Here is a 22,856-nt window from a genome sequence, read left to right as displayed (position 1 = left end):
CCCCCCACCTTGTGAATGAGTAAGGGGTGCTTGTATCCCTTACGCATTCACTATAGGATTAAATACAATTTAAATAAACACACAACACCTTAGAAAAAATTTATTTAATTGAACAAGAAAACCGACATGAGTTTTTGACAATTCCTTTTTATAAAATTAATTTTAAAAATGTTCCACAGAGTCATTCCAGAGTTGGCCGACATATAAAAAAAAAACTCCCCGATGCAATTTTTACAGTGGACAGTGGACAGAAGTAAACAAAGCCTGCTACTGACTATATAAAATTGAAATAACCAATAGCAGGCTGGCTTGCCCACAGCCTGATGTTAGTCACAGAGGAGCGGACCTGAGGGAGAACTTTCTGCAGGAGCAATAGCTATTCTGCCATTGGCTATTTTAATTTGTCATGGCCAATAGCAGGCTGGCTATTTCTTCGCCCAGGCTGGCTATTGTTTTTTTTTTTTCATTTATCGGCTGACGCTGGAATCACTTTGTGGGACTTTTTTTGGTCTGGCATGAATTGTTGGGGGAACCCGGTGCTGTTTTTTGTTGTTTCTGTGGAATGCCAGAAATGAAAAAGAAACAAAGTAAACATTAATGTCACTTTTCTGCAACAAATTTTTGTTCGTAATGATCATTTAACTCATCCAAAATTAACGAAAATTCTGATTCATTCAAACGCCGAAATGAAATGACTTTCAGACCCGAAAAATTAAATAACGAAACATCTGAAATGACATGCAACTAAACACATTTTTTGCTGGCTGACATGTCTAGTTGTGATCTTTAGAATTCATTATTTCACATTACATCCTCACATCCCCAGGTTTGATAAATCTCAGTTTCTGCTATGACATACTGGCAGTACAGTGAGAATCTTGCTTATGCAGCACAAATCCATAAAAATGAGGTGCAGCTCAGGAATGGATGTTTCACAGCATTAAAATTGTTGCCAAGAAATCTCAAGAACCTTTGTGAGGCGAGCATGCCATCATTAACCAAGATCCCCAAGAAACATTTTGAGCACCTTGTTGAATCTGTTCTGCAAAGAATTCAGAGTGTTGTAAAGGTAGAATGAACCTTACCTAGTACTAGATAGGTGGATCTAAAAATAAAGCTGCCACTGACTGTATATACTCTATGCTCCAGATTGAAACGAAAGAAAGGTAATTGATGTTGTAAGCAGTATTTTATTGAGTAAACTCCTTAGATTGGCCATTCATTAATAATTAAGACACTGTCATTGCTCAATGTCTCTTAATCAGACATAAAATATTTGGAAATCCTGAATTCAATCTAGCTTTGGAGCATATATCATTTTAAAAGGTTAACCTGATACACTTCAATAATCAATGGTCACTGGATCAATAACAAGACTTATGTGCGTGTGTTTAGGTTAGTAAATCACCCCCATAGAATCACTAGGGTCAGTGACAATAATCTCTGAAATGACATGGCATTGGTTAGAAAAGAGCCTGTGAAATGCCCGTACATCTTTCTTTGAAATTACTTTATTCAGTACTGTGACCAGAATTCAAAAAGTCAGTGAGGTTATTCATGAAGAAACAGGACAGATGCCAGAAAAGAAATCTACTTCAAGTACTGTTCTCTACTATAGTTTCTTCTCTAGTATAATTCATTTATTGGGTCATACTTACAGTGGACTTTTTTTAAAGAAACCCTATCGCCAGCCCTGTCTTTTTAACAACAAATTTTCAATAAGATTATGTGTACATTTAATGTATTTTATAGGAGTTATTTATCAGTAAACGCCTTCCTTGTGTAGACATCAAAAAGCCCTGAGACTGTTGCTGGGTGCTGCAATCTTGGATGTGATATCAGCAGCCACAGCAGACTTAGAGTTGTCACTTAAGGCCTCATTCACACTGGAATCAGCCCGCACGTACAGCTCCCTGCTGCATGCAGGGCCGTATCGGGCAGCTCCCGGGAAGGACAGGTGCTGCGTGTGATTAGTAGGCAGCCCCCATCCTTCCCTATGGGACTACGCAGCCATACTCCCCCCTACGCTCACCTCAAGTGCAGGTCCATACGGGTGCGTGTTTCCTGGCTGGATCCATCCTATTAGCGTACAAGTACGCTCACCCGCACGGACGTGCAGGGCGGGTGAGCGTAGGAGGGCGTACGGCCGCGAAGTCCCATACAGAAGGACAGGAACTGTGTACTAATCACACGCAGCATCTGTCCTTCCCAGGAGCTGCTTGGTACGGCCCTGCACGCATTCCAGTGTGAATGAGCCCTAAAGGAGATCTAAAAAAGCTCAATAGTCACAGCATACACTTTCATTTTATAACATTAGCATTGTAACAGCAATGCAAAAAATAAGTTTTTTTACAACCTGGTATCAGCGTTAATTTTCGTCAACAAAACATTTTTATTTATTTTTTTGTCATTTGCATGTTTTTTAGTGATGAAAACTAAACAAAAACTAAGTAATAGAGAAGCTGATGAAACAAAATCAAAACAAAAATTCTGGGAATTTTCATTCACAAACTAAACGAAAATCACGGGAGTAACTATTGCTTTTGGACTTCCGGTTCCCTGAGCTCTTCTTGTAGTAGTGAGGCGTGCACAACTGAATAATAACCTACTGATCTACCCAGCGGGACACCAGCTAGCAAACACTTGCTGAACAAACTGTACAGACATGTCAACGTCAGGGAGAAAGAGAAGAGCAGATGTATGTATGTATTTTACATTTGATGCTAATGAGAACAAAGACCCTTTGTAAACCATGTGGGGCAACAACCGTAAGTCATAACAGGTTAATAGAGGACTCCTCTATTACTCCATGAATATATAATGAGTTTAAAAATTCTAGAGACTTGCTGAAATAATGCATTACACTTTATATAAACCCATTAGATTTAGTTGACTAAAACTATTCAGATGACTAAAATACGACTAATACTAAAATGGCATTTTAGTCAAAAGACTAAAACTAAGACTAAATTGAAATTTGCCATCAAAGGTAACACTGCCTAATATAAGCTTTTTGGAAAAAATGTCCTTTTATATTGGGAGTGCTGCCTATCTGCTTGCCATGTTTTTTTAACTTCTTGGATTCCCTGCAAACTTTGCAGCTTCTCCTCTTCTCAATCCTTTGGTTTACTTTCAGTTGCTAAGGACTACGTGTCCCATAGCACCTTGATGCCTGCAAGCGGTGTTGAAGTCACATGTAGTTCCCTTTCTATACTGACTGTACCTACTGAAACTCTTCCTCCACAGCACCTTTGTAGTTCAGACAGCAGATTTTGTAAAATGGGTGACACAGCAGTGCATATACACAAGGCATAGTTATTATGTGTCACTGCGTTTAACGAAGAACATGTGTGGAATACTTCAAAAAGTATGTTTTCAAACTTCAAAATCATTAGGAATAATAGGATTAGGCTAGAAATAAGTGAAATTCAGTGTCAAACTGTATATATGATTTTACATTTTGACCATAGATACACTTTAGGGGGGAAGCTGTGCTAGTGATTTGACTCTCCTGGAGTAGTCACATTTTCTAGAAGTTGCAAAGGCACATTGAATAGAAAAAGTTGTTTATGGGAAGGAAAAACACTGCAATTGAGCATTTAAAATACTTGCATTGTTTGTGCTTTTACTTGCAATTTGGTGACAGTGTCTCTTTGCTTGGCCAAAAAATAAACCCATCAGTCCCCAACATCTTTTAAATTAGAAATAGTAGCTTTGGCTGCAATACTCACTTTATTTCTTATGCTGTCTCCCACAGACTCTCCCACCGATCTAGCACCAAACCTCTTCTGGGTTATATGATGCTCAGATGACAAGGACCTGCCACTGCCCTGGGCTGTACTCACAGAAAAATGCCATAGCTGCACTATGTTATTAGGTGGTGCTGCGTGCTCTGCATTATTTAGGATCCACCCACCACCAGAGGAAGTAAGGGGTAAAAGGACCTATGATGTCACACAAGTGGACCAAGGACAACTGAAAAAAGGGTATGTATAAATATTTTTTAAAGGATCAGGAAGTGTTCCAACGAAAGGAGGGACATTCTGAACCTGGAGTTGGGCTTAGATGTAAACCCTTTCTAAATGATCTTTAGTTTGTTACAACACTGTGTGTCATAAACAATTGCATGTTTTTCTCAATAAAATAATGTTTCACATTTTGTTTTCCTTTTGTTGCATATCAGCACTGCTGATTTCCTGAAGCTTGTTTGAAGCCACTTCATGTCTACATGCATGCATTTCAGCAATGGCTGTAGAAATTTTCTATGACAACAGTGGACCATGTCTGCACAATGTGTGTTGAAACAGCTAATTGTAGAAACTGTATGACAGGATGACAATGCAGCAAGGTAATTGGAAAACAGAGAGGGGGCACTGCCAACCTATATCAGGAAGTAAGCCAAAAAAGAAGAAAAGATGGGGCTTTGAAAGTGTCTACTAACTAATGCCAGGGAGTATGGTTCAACATAATGTCAAAAAATTCATCAATATAATAAAATTCATTTTTAATAAAAAAAATACATGATTGACAAGGTAAATAAAACATCTCATATTCAATTTAAAACATCACTACATAAACGGCATGTCACCTCTATGGAATCATAAAAATAAAAAAGATAGAATAAAAAATAAAAAATATATTAAGTATAACCTAGGTCATCAGTTATATACCTTGTGGGTGTGATAGGAACTTCTCATACGTCCAGAGAAAATTTGGCCCATTCCTCGAGCCCTCGGGTCTCCCGTCTCTTGGAAATTCCCTCCCCAGACACACACACCGTCCCGAGGTATCGGCGTGTGACGTGTGCGGCCGGGGCGAGCACTAGGTCCGCACATGCGCCCTATATAGGCGCATCCGATAAGTGGGGGGAGCCCGTGTAACGGACTCCTCCTCCCGGGGCCGTCAGCCTGATGGAACGGCGCTGGTGGGTTAGCCCCGCCGTCCCATCTCCCACCCACAGGACGGCGGGCCCTCCTCCCGTCAGCGCAATGTTAAAGCCAACAGATCAGGGACATCGGCACCAGCACTGCCTCAAAGAACGATCGAGTCGATCAAACAATGTGGAAGTGCTGGGGTGCAGACCATCCCCAATTGGATGTAAACAGGGGAGTGGCCCGCTAGATCGATCAATCCCGAGTGGGGGAGGGGGTGTCCCCAGAATTTTATTAAAAATGAATTTTATTATATTGATGAATTTTTTGACATTATGTTGAACCATACTCCCTGGCATTAGTTAGTAGACACTTTCAAAGCCCCATCTTTTCTTCTTTTTTGGCTTACGACTGTAACTAGGGGTGTGGTGTCTCCAATTTAGTGCTGATCCCTAACTATCTCTTTTTACTACTATATCAGGAAGTATCTAAATGAGGACATTCATGGCAGAATCAACATGCATTTTTTAATGAAAGCTGCAGATTTAAAAATATTGAAAATGTCTTTTAAAATTACATTACGTGTACAAAGCTTATAAGAGATTTTAGTGATTAGGTAAACATATACTTTAAATTATACATTGATCTGGGAGGATTTTTGTGTTTATTACATTTTTATTGAACATTATGCAGACTTACAATAAACCTGGTGGACAAGAACATTTGCAGTGGATATATTTGTTTTACATCATGAAATTGCTTTGTTAACAGGATTGTGCAGCATTTTTTATTTGCATTCCTCCTGGGTGCCTCTGCCTTCCCTTCTAAGTATTATTGGAAAAGCACATCTGGGTGCCCAAGGTTGCCTTGCAAATGTTAAGTTAACTTAAGGGACAAGGGAATGGGGTGCGTATAATCAAAATCTATTGGGTAGTGGTATGGGAGTAAACTTGGGGTTATAGGATAGAACACATATAATGCATCTGCAAGGAAAGGTTTCCTGTGGTGCATCATGATCGGGGAGTATATACATAACTACATTTTGTTTTAAGGTATATAAAAATAGTTGAATATCATATATCTATATCTATTTTTCAAACCAACATTTAATCTGCGGGGCAGTTGGATGTTTCCAATGCAGCAGAATAAGAGATTGCTTGTATTGGCATACTGGGAGGTAAATCGAATGGAATAGATATTGCCACAGGTCTAGGTGGAGAGATGTGCTGCGTAATTCTTTTTTTTTTTTTTCAAATTCCTTATTTAACAAGATCCCCCATATGACATAGAATATACTGTACAGAAAAGTATTGAGTGCTAATACAGGGCTATGTAAAGAAATCATAGAAAAACTGTTGGCACACGGTAAGACAAGTGCATAAAGAATCTCAGTACAAGTCAATAGAGTAATTGGCAATTAAAAGCACACAGTCATTGGTGGAACCTAGAAAATGTGTAATACATTTTCTAACCAGGGAACTAACAGGAGCATAGGGCCAATTGGGGAAGGAGTGAAGGGAAGCGAGGGAGAAGGGAAACCAGACTAGAAGGAAAAGGAAGAAAAAAGAAGCAGATGAGAGAGAGAGGGAAAATGGAAAAAGGCTGCTTATTTCTTTAATGTATCTTGCAATGCTTGTCCAATATTTTTGGATCATTGGGCAGTACCACCATACATCGGCAAAGGTACCTGGATTATTGCAGCTGCCCCAACATGCATTAGTTCTGGGAGGGAATCTGGTTCCACTTTGAGATTAATTTAAAATTAATTTCTGTCATTTTTTAGTTTATAGAGAATTGCAGGACCGTGGGTGTTTGCTCCTCTGAGAGAGAGTGAGATAGATCTCCTTCACACAGCGTTACATAGAGTGGATGTGAAGGTGTGCCCAGTTGCAATATTCACTGCGACTGTAAGACTCGCGTGGGAAGGAATTCCTCCATCAGAATGACATTCTTAAAGTTATGCAATGGTTTGGGAGAAATATAATAAAATGGGTTAGCTGAAAATGTGTCTAGAGATTGAGGGGGTCTATTGCATCTTGAGCAATTATAACTTGTAAGGGTTTTATTTTAGGGTTATTTGGTACCTTATTGGTTTTAGGAAGCAGCAGGGAATTGAAGTCTCATTTGTATCCAGAGTGAAATGAGTACCAAATAGCCAGGGTGGAGATATTTATTGGTGATGTAGCATAAGAGAGGGCTCTTTACTTTTTTGGTAACCAGATAATGTACAGATTTCAATTCAGGGTAAAATGAAAGTGTCTGCACATACCTCATGTCACCCAGGCATGTATACTAAGCCAGCCATGCTCCTTCACTCCTTCACTGTCTTACTACTGCATGAACTCCTGTCTCAGCTCAGGTTTGACTGTTGTCACAGCATAGACAGGGGGATGATGTCATGGCACCCCCCATGTGACATTGAGGCTATCGTCAGACACTATTACTTTTCCCTTAATGGTCTCCTTAGGGTATTTTTGGGAGCACTTTACAGTTTACATGCTTTGGTGTTAACCTATTGCATGTTGACTGTTTAGAACAGCTGTAAATTCATTGGGGAATTAGTCTTTATTACTGGGCTTAACTATACTGCTGAATGGAGCCGCGGTCTCACATCACGGGCAGGGCACGTATTCAGTCTCCTGTTTAGAAGGCACAGCTGTCTATGGTTTTATTGTGCTTTACCTATGCAAGACAAAGCAACAAGTTCACTTTCATTCTGACCTCCACAGATTTTTACCTTCCTTTTATTCCCCTGCAGCTCCATTCAGAAAGAAAAGCTCTGCGTATACTTCAAAGTCATAGCTTACATAGGGGTATTTAACTCCCCATGCAACAGTGGTGATTGGCCCAGCATTGTCAAATGGAGTGATTTAAACAGAGAGTCAGGGAAGTAAAGGAAAGCTGACTATGTACTGCTGAACGTGCAAAGCACAAGTTTGCTTTAAGCTAATAATATGAAAATGTATTGTGTGCACTGCCATCTGAAATTCTGCTCTTCTTTCTTGCATCCTTGTAAATTATGGGCTGCTGTCAGAACGATCCCACTTTTTGCAGTTAGTATAGTTTCCAAGCTGTATGTGCTGTTCTTTATGTTTCTTCAGCTTGTACATTTGATTGTGCCACAATAACAGAAGAAATTTGGTGAACTCTTAAACATCAATTTCCTCCCGCACCCCCATTCTATGTTACTATACAGGGCCTTCAGAAGCAGTTAGTATAACATGTATTTCAATTCTGAGGTCACCGTACTTTTAGTGATCTTAGAAGTTCTGCTTTTAAAAATAATGTTTCCTTTAGGCAGCATAAACTGGGAAATCCATAACAGCCCACTGAATACACAATAATAGATGTTAAGAAACATTTGGATTGTAGCTGACGCTAAAAGTAAAGTACTTTTAAGCTGAGCCATCTGTTTTCAAATGCATTATGAGACACCAAGGCACACCAGGTAACAATACTTTGAGAATATGGTAGGGAAATAAGGTAATTCAAAATAATTTGTGGGAAACAAAGCCAGATAATTATGTTAAAAGAAAACAAAATATATACTTTATGTATACAGGTGCCAGCAGGTCAGCGCAACTTCAGATCATGTGAGGAGGAAATAATATTCCTCTTAAGAGAAACAAATTTTGTTTTACATTTGTATGTGAGATTATGTTACTTAGAAGCAAAGAAAAATGCATGCTGAAGTGGAGTTCTAGCCTAAACTTTTTATTTTTCCACTTTAGATACCATTGGGAAGAGTTATTTGTGTCCTCACTGGCAAAATTTCCTCTTACTTCTAGTGAAATGACAGTAAGTGCAAATAAAGCCAAAACCTTTTTACATTTTGAATGTAGTGGAGAGGGATTACCTATCAGGTTTTTATTGCTGTCTGTGTCAGCGTTAGGGTGATTCACCCCCTCTATTTGTCTTAGGGACCGTTATCACTGTGAGTGAAAGTGAAATAAAATCGCAAAATTTGGGTTGTCATCAGAATATGAATATATGGGAAATTTTCCAATGCAGACACTAGTTCTGCTGACCCAGCTGACCCCCAGGGACTTCCCTCTCTTTGAAGGCATGTCTTTCCTGTTGTAGCTATTGGACAGGAAGTGAAGGGAAATATCCCCACTAGAACACAGATGGCAAAAAAAAAGCTTTCACTTCACTTCAGTTCTATCTCCTAAAACTTAGGAAACACATACATTTGAAAGGGATCCTTATTGGACAATTTCACCTGTTTTATAAGCAAGGGTCATTGGTGGTATTTCCTTTCATGTTATGTCCTGGCAGAAGTTATCAAGAGGGTAAGAAGGAGAAACCCCCCAAAAAGGAATCAGCACTAAAAACCAGATAGAGGAAATAACCATTCCATACTACTCTTAAAAAAGGTTGGCTGGAGCTTTTTTTTTTAAAGTATCAAATATATTCCCTTAGGGGATATATTACCACAAGGATATCAACCATAAATTAATAATACAAAATTATGACTTTAACTCATATAAGCAAAATACAAAAAAACTTTACACCTATCAACTTAAAACACTAAAAACCTTTATCCCCACACAATGCTTATTTCACTCCCATTTAAATATATTTCTTCTTTACATGCATTATTCTGACTCCGATCGTTGTGATAGCGAAATATATCCCTTGCTGAGACCTCTATGCCTGGCCTGTATAAGCAGATATACTCGCTGCGGACAATCCTCGTCAGATAGCTGAACTCGTCAATACCGATTCATTCAAAAGAGGTGTTTATTCTTTAACATCAGGGTTACAGCAGATGATAGGAACAGCAGTTGAACGGTTATAGTATTGTGCGGTCAGAAAATGATGCCTTTCCTACGTACTGTGCAGATTACATGTGTGTCCTTGTTACATGTGGCTATTAACTGTGGCCATGACACAGGAAGTACTGCACACAGGAAGAAGGAAGGGGCGTACACTAGGGGGAAATACATTGTCACATGAGGAATAATTACAGAAAACATGTTTGTTACAACAAAAGGCCACTAGATGGCAGCATAGGATAAGACATGAATTTAGCTATGAGAAAATAGTTAGGCAAATCACACTATATAAATTCTAACCTATATAACAATGCTAATATTAACTGAGGCTATGCATCTCATATTCTATGCCCCTATTGGGGCGGCACATGCATACATTATAAATTATATAAAGTATCCCCATTCCATTGGTGATTTGTACTGATCTTGTTAATGCACCCATTATATAATTCCAAAGTTCACAGAACTTTGGAAGTAGGCCTCCTTTAAACAGCAAAGAGTCACAACCGCATGATTAAAATGTTTGTACTCAGCCTCATCAATGTGGATAGTCCATGTTATCCATCAATAGCAAGTTGCACAAAAAAAAGACTCCGATCTCATAAGCAACTGCATTAATTCTATTCCATATTGCAAGTTCTCAACACTTCTAAAAGGGATACTGTATGTCTTTCTCTTTTCTTGACTGCTATCTCTTGTACAATATATCACAAATATCACAGATATCTTTATTAATAGTCCAGCAATAGCATCCATCCATGCATATCCATAGATAGGTACTGTGTCATTCATGCTGGGAAATAGCAATTACTGTATATCTTTGGCAGTTCATAAAGTGATTCAGTTGCAAATAAGCCAATAGTACTTATCTCATGTTAGAGACCCACATGCTGTAATACTTTGTCTTCCTCAGAGCGGCTTGAGCCAAAGAATAATTATGTATTACTGAATTATGGTTGGTATTCCTGTGGTAATATTTTTGATACTTTAACTGGTTTGACAGTTGATTTCCACAGGGATTGACCTGTTTGGATTGAATGTAGCCTTACTACACACATTTCCTTCTTTTTGTTTTATACAAAAAAGCTTTCTTTTTAAAGCCCTCAAAAAAAATTTAATCCATTAGCCAAAGGTTTGGTTCCCATGTAAGAATGGAAAATGTGGCTTACATGGTAAACTGCAGTATTTGTCTTTAAGCCAAAACTATAGCACAAGAATCAGACTAAAATGAGCAACACATATAATGAATTGGTAGAAGAATTTTCTTAACTTTATTTCTACAAAAATTGTTTAATTGATGTTCAGTGACCATAAGCTGTACTTTTTATCGGGACCCTGGATTTCAGCTTAGAAAACTATAAGCGCTGGGACCTGATTATAAATGCAATGTTTATTTTGTGTTCCTTCCTATATCCTTTATAATATAAACATGTAGAACCCTTCTGTTTTCTGTTAGTAGCACTAGTATTCTTGCTTGACACCCTCGGTGAGCATGTTTCATCTCTGTTAGCTCTCCTCCTCAGTCTTCCACTGCCCCCTCCTTGCTCTCCTTTACAGAAATGCACCTTCTATGTTCTAGCAATAGCACTAGAGGCTTCTTATACATATTTAGCATTACACTCTCAAGCCTTATGCACCTCATACCTTGTTTATATGGGCCATAAGAAAAAGATTTCAACATGGTGACATTACATTACATATTGAGGCTGTTAGTGCAGGTGACATAATACATTAACAATCATGGGGCTACAGGAAGATGGTATGTTGTGTACAGGAATGTGGAGTTATGCCTGTGGTGCTCTAAGAACATGGAGAGCAACAGTGTAACACTACAAAAAACACATAACTACATTTTCCACATGTAATAAATTAATAATGTTGCAAATAGCAACTACTGCTTCAAACAAATGCTTTACTATTTTTCAATGGATACATACAGTAGCTTTTTTTCTTAGGGTCTTCAGTCCAATTATGTAACCTCACTGGGCCACTTCATCCTTTTTTTATAGACAGGAAGGGTTGTTGTGGGGCAATGTAATTAAATAAAATGATGCTGCAGTTGAAGCTTAAGTAATCATGTTGAAATGATAACTGGTTATCACAGAAACAGTTGTAGTTGTGTTACCACAATCTCATGTTCAAAAAAGCAAATTAATTGTCCTTCCTTGAGTTGAACTATACTGTCATTTCAACAATGAAATACAGCTCTGGGATGCTGGCCTTGAAAGCAGAGTTTCACAGAAAAAGCCATATCTGAAACTGACAAGTGAAAAGAAAAATTTAGAATGGGAAAAAGATTAGACTTTAGATGGTAGATGACTGGAAAATAGGTTATATGGAAGGACAAGTCTAAGTCTGAGATGTGTGGATCAATGAGGAGAACTTATAGTGTATGAGACTTAGAGCAAATGAAAGGATACTAGATAAGTGTTTGATTTCTTCTTCTGTCTGCATGGCAGTGGAAACATAATGGTATGGGGCAGCAGTGGTGCTGGTAAGGTAGGAGATTTACACAGAGTGCAAGTAATAATGACAAGAAAAAGTGTGCACATTCTAAAGGTAAAGATATAGCTAACAGTAATCAAAAGTGATAAAGCTAAGTATAAACACTATCCCATAAGTCCCACTAAAGATCTATAAAAAAAAGTAAGAAAGCTAGTACTCTGATATAGAGTTTTCTCATGATTTGTATCGACTTGTATTGTGGAAAGTTTCACTAAGGTAATACATGCAAATACATATGGTCTGCCATTATCTCAGACTACACCATGTCTCCTGTTTATGTGGATTGCTCACTTGGGGGGTTTTACTGTTTCTACGCAATTATTCACTCCTTGTACCTCCCAGCAATTCCCTTGATGATATATATATATATATTGCCTCTATTAGTAGTTTATCTTTATTACCTTTTGCAAAGCAATAATGAAGCAGAAAGGTTAGCACTTTATTTTACATCATGCTGTACCCTGTGCCCAGTGTTCGATTGGAGTGATTTTCATCATGCAATAACACAACAATCAGAGGCCTACTTACAAGTTATGCAAAATGTACTTGATGAGGAAATAGTAAGCCGGAGTACTGTCTCCTGATCGTACTCCACCAGATCTTAAACCTGCCAAACTCTGGTGGTCAAGAAATGTCCTACAAGCCAGTCACAACCTTGAACATGCTAGTGTAGTGTAGGGATGACATTTCCCCTTCAAAAACGACTATTTAGAATTCCAATGGTATGTAAGCTGGAAGTGCTGCAAGTGGAGGATTCTTTATTGAATGTAAAGTTTAATGATTAGTGAATTGACTATTAGAAAGAATGTTATGGCATTGTCAATATATTGACTATACCTTCTCATCTATTTACTTACGTACTGCTACTTTGATTAAGTAAAGAGCGTTAGGTGCAATAAAAAACATGAACTTTTCTGTGTGATCCTGAACTATTGACTGCTAGTATAAATATATATATATATGTGTGTGTGTATATATATATATATATATACACACGCACACACAAGAAGTAAGGGTGGGGTAAAGGGAGAAATAAATTATTGGCAGCAGAGAAATCTGTCTCACTTGTCTAACCAGTGACGGGAGTTTTATTTTCATAGCCAAAGTTCATTCCATCAACATCTATTCATTAAGACATGTTTCATAATTGAATCTTCCTCCAAAACATCCTGTAACTGAAACAACTAATAAACTTTCCATTCTGTTATTGATATTCAAGTGGTGAGGTTGTGATCAAGATATTCCGATTATTTCAATGTTTACTCACAATATTAATACACGACATGCATTCAGAACAACATTTTTAATTACAGTTAATCATTACAAACACTGTGTTCACACACTACACCTGCCTTCTTTCCTCTCTGCTCTTATAACTCGACCACAGAAAACATTTAACCTTGAACAATGGTGTTACAGCTTCAAATAAATTCATTTTGCTCTTCGTATCCCGTGGTTATGTTTGCGAACACGGTATATAAAACATCTGTGTACTTATTGAACTACTTTTAAGCTTTATGTTGAACATAGTTGTAATGGGAACATTTAGCTGTAAGCTAAAGGAATTAATTTGCTTTAAAGGTCCTGTCATGAGAGAAATATGTAGGCTGGCATTGCTGACCCTTGCTTCTAAAAAAATGTTGTTGAGTTACTGACCCAGAACACATATAGAGAAGAGAAATTAGACTTTTCCCTAGCTTTCACTTGCTGCTTGCTTGTTACTGGTATGTGAAGTACAGAAGCCAGACATAGCCAGCCAACTAATATATTAGGGAAAAGGCCATCAATATCAGCCCCCTTATATTTCTCTCATGTCATGTATTTTAAGGAACTATATAATATTTTTTAGATAACATGCAAAATACTGGTAACCTTTATGTATGTTACATGTTTTAATCTCAGCAACATCCTTCCTCTCTGAGAGATAAACTTCTTTAGGACAGGATGTAGAATGAATGATTGCTCTCATTCCGATGTTTGCGGCGATATGTAACATGTTCGGCACAATAGGCGGAATCGCACGTTGGCGCACCCGACATGCATGTTCACGTGTGTATGTTGGGGGTGGGGGGGCTGGGAACTCTTTTTTAAAAAACATTTTTATACTTTTTTTTGTACACTTAACTTTATTGCTATCACATAAGGAACTAAGAAATCTCCTATGTGATAGCCAATTCACGTGACAGGTCCTCTTTATGGAGACATCAGGCGTCTCTAAGACCCCCTAATGTCACCTAGGGACCCCCAGAGAAGCTGATGAAGCAGAGATCTGCTTCATCAGCTTCTCACCGGCATCTGTAACCGGAGAGTGACACTGAATGCAGGAAGTGATGTAATATACATCACTTCCTGCATTCGGGGACCGAGAAGAGATTAAAGGGAGATCATGTACTGACCTCCCTTTGATCTCCACTGACAGCGTCACCATGCCGGTCCCAGCCGCACCGGGCACAGCAGATGATTAACATTACATGTGTCAGAGATTTTATTGCAGTACCCCCCTTATTTAAAATCTTTCAAAATGACTCTTTCGAGGAATGGACAACCATCTGGTAGTTGGAATACAGGGGTACGTTTCTGGCAGGTAGAAAAGAGTAGATTTTTTTACTGGCAGCTCAATATGGTGCAAAGCCATCAGTATGCATGATACTAGTTTGGAGAAACAAGTGGATGTAAATGCTACCTAGCAATGAAGACATATTTCATCTTTAGATAGTTAAATGCAATTCATTCAGGTCTATTCACAAAAGGGTGAAGAGTTTGGAGCAGGAAGGAGAAGTGAAAAATCTAGGACAACATAGCTGAACTGGAAAGTGAGCTGAATTGGAGAATTTTTTCAAATCAGCTATGTTGTCCTAGATTGTTCACTTCTCCTGCCTTCTCCAGACTCTTCACCCTTTTGTGAATAGACCTGATTGTATCACTTATGCACACATTTGAACTTGCAAAAGGGTGGGGATGCCCAAAATCGTTGTTTCTGGATTGTGCATTCCCTCTATCCCAGCTTATGGGTGAAGTAATACATTTTAATTGCATATTTAAGCTAAGTGTGCCACATCCTGTCTTTGATTTTATGGGTCTGTGGTGGTGTAGTTGGAACCTGCTTGGTGCGTGTATATGTATTTAAATAAAGGCTATTTTGCATGCATCTCACCCATTGAATATTATACACTGAGTGGCCAGATTATTATGACCACCCCATCAGTACTTCGTTGGGCCACCTTTTGCCTTCAATACTGCAGCGATTTTTCTTGGCATTGACTCCACGAGATGTTGAAAGGTGATGCGAGGAATCTGACACCATGCCTGATGAGTAGCACTGTCCAGTTCTGTGAGATTTGATGGTTGTGGAACCAGTTGCCTGATGGCTCTTTCAACTTCGTCCCACAAATGCTTAATTGGATTGATATCTGGTGATTGTGGGGGCCACCTAAGCAAGGTAAATTCTCCCTCATGTTCTTGAAGCCACTCCTGCACAATACGAGCACGGTGGCATGGCGCATTGTCTTGTTGGAAGAAGCCATCTCCATTGGGATACACCATTAAGGGCCCAAATCATGCCAGGAAAACATGCCCCCAAACCATAACACTGCCCCCACCAGCTTAAAGGGTTTTACTCATGCATGCATCAGCAAAACAGCAGAATTCCTTAAATGAATTCCTTAAATGTTCAAGAGCAGCTTTTGTTAAAGTGTTTAAAGACTGGACTGTCAGCCGAAATTCTGGGTCTGCACGTGCGCATTGTGGCCGTCAGCGACTAGTCAATGTTAGGGCAGAACGGAGAGTGGCAAGACTGCAAGACAACAGAAGGGCAACAGTGCAGTGTCAGATTCCTCTCAACACCTTTCAACATCTCGTGGAGTCACGAGGCGGCCCAACTAAGTCATCTCATGGAGTCATCTCGTGGCCCAACTAAGTACTGATGGGGTGGTCATAATAATCTGGCTGATTTCCCGCGATTCTTGTACGATAATCGTACAGTGTATGGGCACCTTTACACCTGCACAAATTCAGGGATTTTGTAGGATTAGAGTCAGGTGTATGATTAACCAAATTATACCAAGCAGGTGCTAATGGTCATCAATTTCATATGTAGGTGGAAACACAGCCATTAACTGAAACAGAAACAGCTGTGTAGGAGGCTTAACACTGGGTGAGGAACAACCAAGCTCTGCTACTAAGGTGAGATTGTGGAAAAGAGTTTCATGTCACAGATCATACACCATGGTAAGACTGAGCACAGCAACAAGACACAAGGTAGTTATACTCCATCAGCAAGGTCTCTCCCAGGAAAAGATTTCAAAGCAGACTGGGGTTTCAAGATGTGCTGTTCAAGCTCTTTTGAAGAAGCACAAAGAAACGGGCAATGTTGAGGACTAAGCCTCATTCACACAGCTACATTGATTCACCTATTAGCAGCAAGATCCTACGTAAAAAGACGTCTATACACTGTATGCATGTCATTTTTGTGCTGACATTAAAATATGTACAGTTAAAAGGATTCTATTGGTCATGGTTGCTGCTCAGGGCCGACACATAAATATCAACTATGCGTAGCCAGTTCCGCTGATTACACACTATTAATGTTGGAGTTCCACTTTACATTTTTAATGAAGACATGACTGAATTCATTTCTGCTTTGTTTTTCTTTATTAAATCTGCCTGGAGTTCCACTTTAAGGTCTAAGTATCCAGACAATTCCCTTCTGCTTATGTTTGCATTAGTGTTTCAATGCTTATCAATGGAATGATATCGCGTCTCTTACAGCCTGTGGTATAAATGTGGCCTTGAAAGCTATCATTGCTGCATACCACTTTTCACAAATATCAGTCTACTGATTAGGGTTTTCAAGCTTTTACTGAATCTCTAAGACAGCTGCAAATGGAGACGTGACATAACCTTGTCAAACTTATGCTTTAATGTACATTCTTTTTTCAATGTTGATGAAACTTTTTATTTTCTGCGAGTGATTGTTGGGACAGGTACGATTATGTTGATTTTATAGTCAGCACAAGCTGAATGAACCAAGCCCAGTAATCTATGCCAGTCGCTGTTTTAAAGTGTTTCTAAAGCCCAAACTTTTATTTTAGATTTGGATAGAGTGGTGAGGGAATAAAACACTTGTTAGGTTTTTATTGCTCTCGGTGTCCCTTTTAGGGCCTGATTCTGGCTAGATGCAGTGCATTCCAGCCGATTCTGGCCAGAACACACTGCCTCGCATTGCAGCCTACTCACTTTTTAGTGGGGCAGGAGGGGGCGTGGCGGGCTATTCAAGTGAATGGCACTGTAGACACTCCCTTGGGCCGCAATGCGATCGGCCGCACAGGATCACAAGACACATTATGCCTGTGGTCTGGTCCGGTGCGATCAAAATGCTGAAAGCACTATTTTGATTGCACCGGACCAGACCGGACCGCAGGCATAATGTGCCTGCTCGGGCGACGATCGCGCGGCCTCCATTAAAAATCATTGGACGGAGACTTCTCGCGATATTGCAATTAAACGCTCAGTGTGAATGGGCACTTAAAGGACCAACAGAGAGTCTCAGTTATGTCAAATCTCTAGGTGGACCTATTCCTGCCACCCAAGCCTGTCTGTGAGAGTTGTCATCATAAAAAGGGCCAACGTAAAGTCTTAGTTATATCACATCTAGGCGCGCTTATTCCTACCACCCAAACCCATCTGGGAGGGTTATCATCATATTAAAAACCTAACAGAGAGTCTCAGGTATGTCAAATCTCTGAGTGGGCCTATTTCTGTCATCTCAGTGTAGGTCTCTCAGTGAGAGTTGTCATATTAAGGGCTTGTTCCCACCGAAAGCATGTGCGTTCCACCGCGATCGCTAAGAAACTTCCCCCCGCGTTTTGGGGCGGGAGGGGGCATGGCGGTGCATTGAATTCAATGGCATCGCTTCCATACCCTGCCCGCAGTGCGATCGAAGGCGTGGCAAAACTTTGCCAGCGTTGCGTTCCACTGCAAACGCAAAAAATAGAGCAATGGGTCTATTACCACCACCCAAACCCACCTGGAGGGATTTTCATTATATTAAAGGGCCAACATTGAGTCTCAATTCCGTAAAATATCCAGGTGGGCCTATTCCAGCCTCCTAAGCCCATCAGTGAGAGTTGTCATCATATTAAGGACCAACAGACAGTCTCAGAATGTGGAAGGTACCGTGCCAAGGTAAACTATTACAGAAAAAGTCAAGATCGATATATAACTTCAGCTGCTTACATCTCTGGATCTCCTGATTGTTTTGACATAAGCCACGTTTATTTACATATTATTAATTCGCTCATCCTATGCTCAGTTGAAAAATCCTTTGTGGCAGGTTTGCTTTAATCCCTAATTTATATGTAAGGGATCCAGCTGGGAATCAGCTTGCGGCTCATAAAGTCCTACCCCACAAAATCATCCACAGTCAATGTACACACTCAATCACCAGCCAAGAGCCATTTAAAAATATGAACATAAAAGCACACTTTGGTAATTTGCACTTACATTAAAGTACTGCATTTTAATCACGCTTAATGGTGTTTATTCTGGAAGCTGGAGTGCTTGCCATTTGATTTGTTTTACATATATTTGAATGATTCCAAGGCAAGGAATAATATGCAGTACATGATGCCAGTCGGAGATGCATGCACACAGCCATGCATAATAATAATAACGCGATCTCCCATCAGGGGGCGCTGTGCCTTGGCACGGAATGCACGCAGAGCACAATCCCAATGTAATAGGCTAATCAGCTCATACTTCCAGGGAGAGCGCACATTCGCATCCTACATGCTTTGCACTGCGAGCTGGAAACTGTTCAGAGGAGCGAGCTGTGTTCTTCTGGGGAGCGGAGGGTGCTTTTTTTGGATATCCTGCACTTGCTCTATCGGATTAATTACTGCCTGAGTCAATTGAAAAAAAGAAAAAAAAAAAGAGCCAGCAGACTTCAAAACGGATCCTGAGAGCACTCCCCTCTTCATGGTATATTGATGCGCTATAGATTTCTGCCGGGATAATAATCATGATGATCTACAGGAGAGGGTGAGCTGACCCCCCTCTTTATGAAACCTCCAGCTCAAGTGTTGGGGGGGCACGCATATCAAAGAGCCGCCAAATAATGATGGTGCAAAGTGCTCATCTCTCGGAGGGAGTAAAGTCAGTGGATGTCTGGAAGCAGCCCTGAGTCACCACAATGCAGCTGCAAGAGGCTAAGTGCCTGTGGCCCCATAGGCTCTAACTAACCTGAGGATCAGCTCTCCAATGAACGAAGAATGGGTACGTGTATTGCTGGGATGCTCTGATATATGCACACAGGTACCAGCATGCCACATCCGACATGTGCAACAACCACATACTTCCATATAGAACATAGGATGTTTACTAGTGCCTCGACTACGTAGCACTTCCTACTTTCATCTACAAATATATATGGGATAGGACGCACAGACTCACATTTCTATGTATATTTCCATATGTGTCTGTTCATATATAGGTGTAAATGATATTCAAGTGAAACACATCAATTTAGAACTATATCTATCTATCTATCCTAATATCTATCTATCATCTATCCTAATATCTATCTATTTATCCTAATATATATCTATCTATGTACCATCTATCTATTGTCTATCTATGTATCATCTATCTATCTATCTATCTATCTATCTATCTATCTATCTATCTATCTATCCTAATATTTATCTATCCTAATATCTATCTATTTATCCTAATATCTATCTATCTATCTATCTATCTATCTATCTATCTATCTATCTATTATGTATCCTAATATCTATCTATTTTCTATCCTAATATCTATCCTAATATCTATCTATCTATCTATCTATCTATTTATCATCTATCCAGCTATCTTTGCTTTTTAATATCTATCAATCTACCCTAATAGCTATCTATCTATTATCTATCCTAATATCTTCCCTAATATCTATCTATCTATCTATCTATCTATCTATCTATCTATCTATCAATCCTAATTCTATCTATCTAGCTATCTATCGTTCTACCTAACTATCTGAATACATAGATGCACAAGACATGCAGTTCTGCACCCTTGCCATTTGAATGCAAGATGTTACCAATTGGGGAGAATGTTTTGCCACCCATTATAGGACTGGAGGCCAGCAGATGTGATATTGTAACATGTTGTGTCTATAATCTGTACACTGTAATTCAGAAAATCACTTTCAGGCTTTTGCTTGTAGGTTTCAACCCTTATCGGTTATTAAGAGGATCTGCTATATTCCTGCCTATAGCCCTGCTGCTTTACATGGCAATGCTCTCCTCTGCTGAACGTGGGTGCCCTACAGGATGTAGGTGTGATGGAAAAATGTTTTATTGCGAGTCTCAGAAGCTGCAGGAAATCCCTTCATCAATATCTCCTGGATGTGTCGGGTTATCTCTCCGGTATAACAGCCTCCACTTACTGAAATATAATCAATTTAAAGGTCTTAATCAGCTCACTTGGCTGTACATAGACCATAACCATATCAGCAGTATTGATGAGAATGCATTCAATGGGATCCGTAGATTAAAGGAGCTTGTTCTGAGTTCTAACAGAATTTCCCATCTGCTAAACAACACCTTCAGACCAGTCACTAACCTGAGAAACCTAGATCTTTCCTACAACACCATCCAGAAATTGGGACCTGGACAGTTCAAGGGTTTGAGGAAACTGCAGAGCTTACACTTAAGGTCGAATTTACTGCGAAACATTCCAGTTCGGATATTTCAGGACTGCAGAAACATGGAACTTTTGGACCTGGGATATAACCGAATCCGAAGTTTGGCGAGAAATGTTTTTACAGGTATGATCAGGTTGAAAGAACTACACTTAGAGCACAACCATTTTTCCAAACTTAACCTAGCCCTTTTCCCCAGGCTAGTCAGTCTACAGAACCTGTACTTACAATGGAACAGGATCAGCTTCATAGGCCAAACCATGTCTTGGACCTGGACTTCCTTACAGAGGCTTGATTTATCTGGCAATGAAATAGAGGCCTTCAGCGGCCCAAGCGTCTTTCAGTGTGTGCCCAATCTACAGAGACTTAACCTGGATTCCAATAAACTGACCTTCATAGGCCAGGAGATCCTGGACAGCTGGGGCTCTCTTACCGATGTAGGTCTTGCTGGCAATATCTGGGAATGTAGCAGAAATATCTGCTCTTTGGTCAACTGGCTTAAAAACTTTAAAGGCCTGCGAGACAACACAATCCTTTGCGCCAGCCCTAAGGACCTGCAGGGGATCAACGTCATGCAGGCAGTCAAAAACTACAATGTTTGCCGCAAAAATGTCACGGAAAGCAGGGAGTTGAAAACCACTGGTCGGAATACAACGGTAAAACACAAAATAATGAGAACTAAGCATGAAAGTAACCACTCGATGCCTCCGACTGCTGGAGTGACAGGACCTGGCTATGAGACCAGCGGGGATGTAGATAGCGTTTCTTTACATAAAATCATAGCGGGGACTATAGCACTGTTCCTGTCTGTGTTAGTGATCTCCTTAGTAATCTACGTGTCATGGAGACGGTCTCCCGCAGGTGTAAGGCATCTGCAGCAGGCTACTCTTATGAAAAATCACAGCCAAACAAAAAGATCATCCCTAACACAGATTAGCCTAACACCACAGGAATTTTATGTAGACTACAAGCCTGCAACAAGCAGAGAGACTTGTGAATCCATAAGCACTTCTGGTTCCTGCACATATACCAAATCAGGTTCCAGGGAATGTGAGGTATAAAGATTGCAAATACACTTCTTATTTATTTTTTATTTTTTTTAGGATGACTTGGCTTATTTTTTATTGAACTGTAACATTTTAACTTTTCAGTCACTTTTCACTAATATCACCTATAAACAACTGTCCATTTATGAATATGTTTATTTCTCCTGCCAAATTATAAACAAACGACATTTCAAGACAAGCTGATATAAAGTCACGGTGAGATGGTGTGCAGTCTATTGTGAGTTATGGTGCTGTTTCCTTCTTTTTTATTATTTTGGATTAAAGTATGACATGTTTTAAGATTTTGGAGAGTTGAGCTGACGTTTCTTTAATCCATGCTGTTGCATTGGTTGTGTGCTCTTTGGTTGTTTTTTTTTTTAAAAAAAAGGTAAAATATTATATATTTCATATATTTCAATTTATACCTATGGAGCTGCAGTTTGCTAGACTATTTATGCTTTAGAACCCTATTTCTAATGTTCTAAGGATACAGTGTGTTTTTGACCTTATCAGTCTCCTCCAACCTCTGCAAACGTCTGTATGGTTCTCCTATTTTAGTGTTGAGACAGGTCCTTTTATGAGCAGTACAGGCTGATGTGACATCTCAGCCAGTTAGAGTATCTGAATACAGATTTTGCATACTTGACTTTGGGAAAAGGCATAATAGAGGCTTTATTTTAATAGAAAGTCGTGCTGTGCAGTAAGCCATAGCAACCAGTCAAAAATTAGCTTTTATTAGACATAATATTGCACTGCTGAAATCAGACCGGTTGGTATAGCTTGCGGCACATCAAGTGATAGATATGTCATCAGGGGGAAATTTATTTTTTTTTTTTATGATGCTCTTTAATGTGTTCCAGTTTTTAATTCTCTGTTTAAGGACACATTATAAAACAGATGTTTATTTTACAAGGACATGCTCATGATGGGTTGTGCTTTGCCTTGCATTAACGGTTG

The 22,856-nt window shown here is 39.4% G+C and overlaps 1 protein-coding gene across 1 annotated transcript in view; it reads left to right on the top strand.

Annotated features, from left to right (window-relative positions):
• Positions 1 to 19,253: 19,253 nt before the first annotated feature.
• The window catches only part of LRRTM3 (leucine rich repeat transmembrane neuronal 3), a 62,905-nt gene continuing 59,302 nt past the window's right edge, over positions 19,254 to 22,856 (top strand). Inside the window, exons 1-2 of the mRNA XM_018571432.1 lie at positions 19,254 to 19,426; positions 20,377 to 21,908. Coding sequence (XP_018426934.1) covers positions 19,423 to 19,426; positions 20,377 to 21,908 — 1,536 coding nt within the window. The 5' untranslated portion in view covers positions 19,254 to 19,422. The remainder of the gene's footprint in view (positions 19,427 to 20,376; positions 21,909 to 22,856) is intronic.

This window comes from Nanorana parkeri, unplaced genomic scaffold (assembly GCF_000935625.1).
Source record: "Nanorana parkeri isolate BGI_ZX_2015 unplaced genomic scaffold, ASM93562v1 scaffold1757, whole genome shotgun sequence".
Taxonomy (NCBI): Eukaryota; Metazoa; Chordata; class Amphibia; order Anura; family Dicroglossidae; genus Nanorana; species Nanorana parkeri.
The sequence above is the reverse complement of the archived record's forward strand: the minus strand, read 5'-3'. Positions and strand labels throughout refer to the sequence as shown.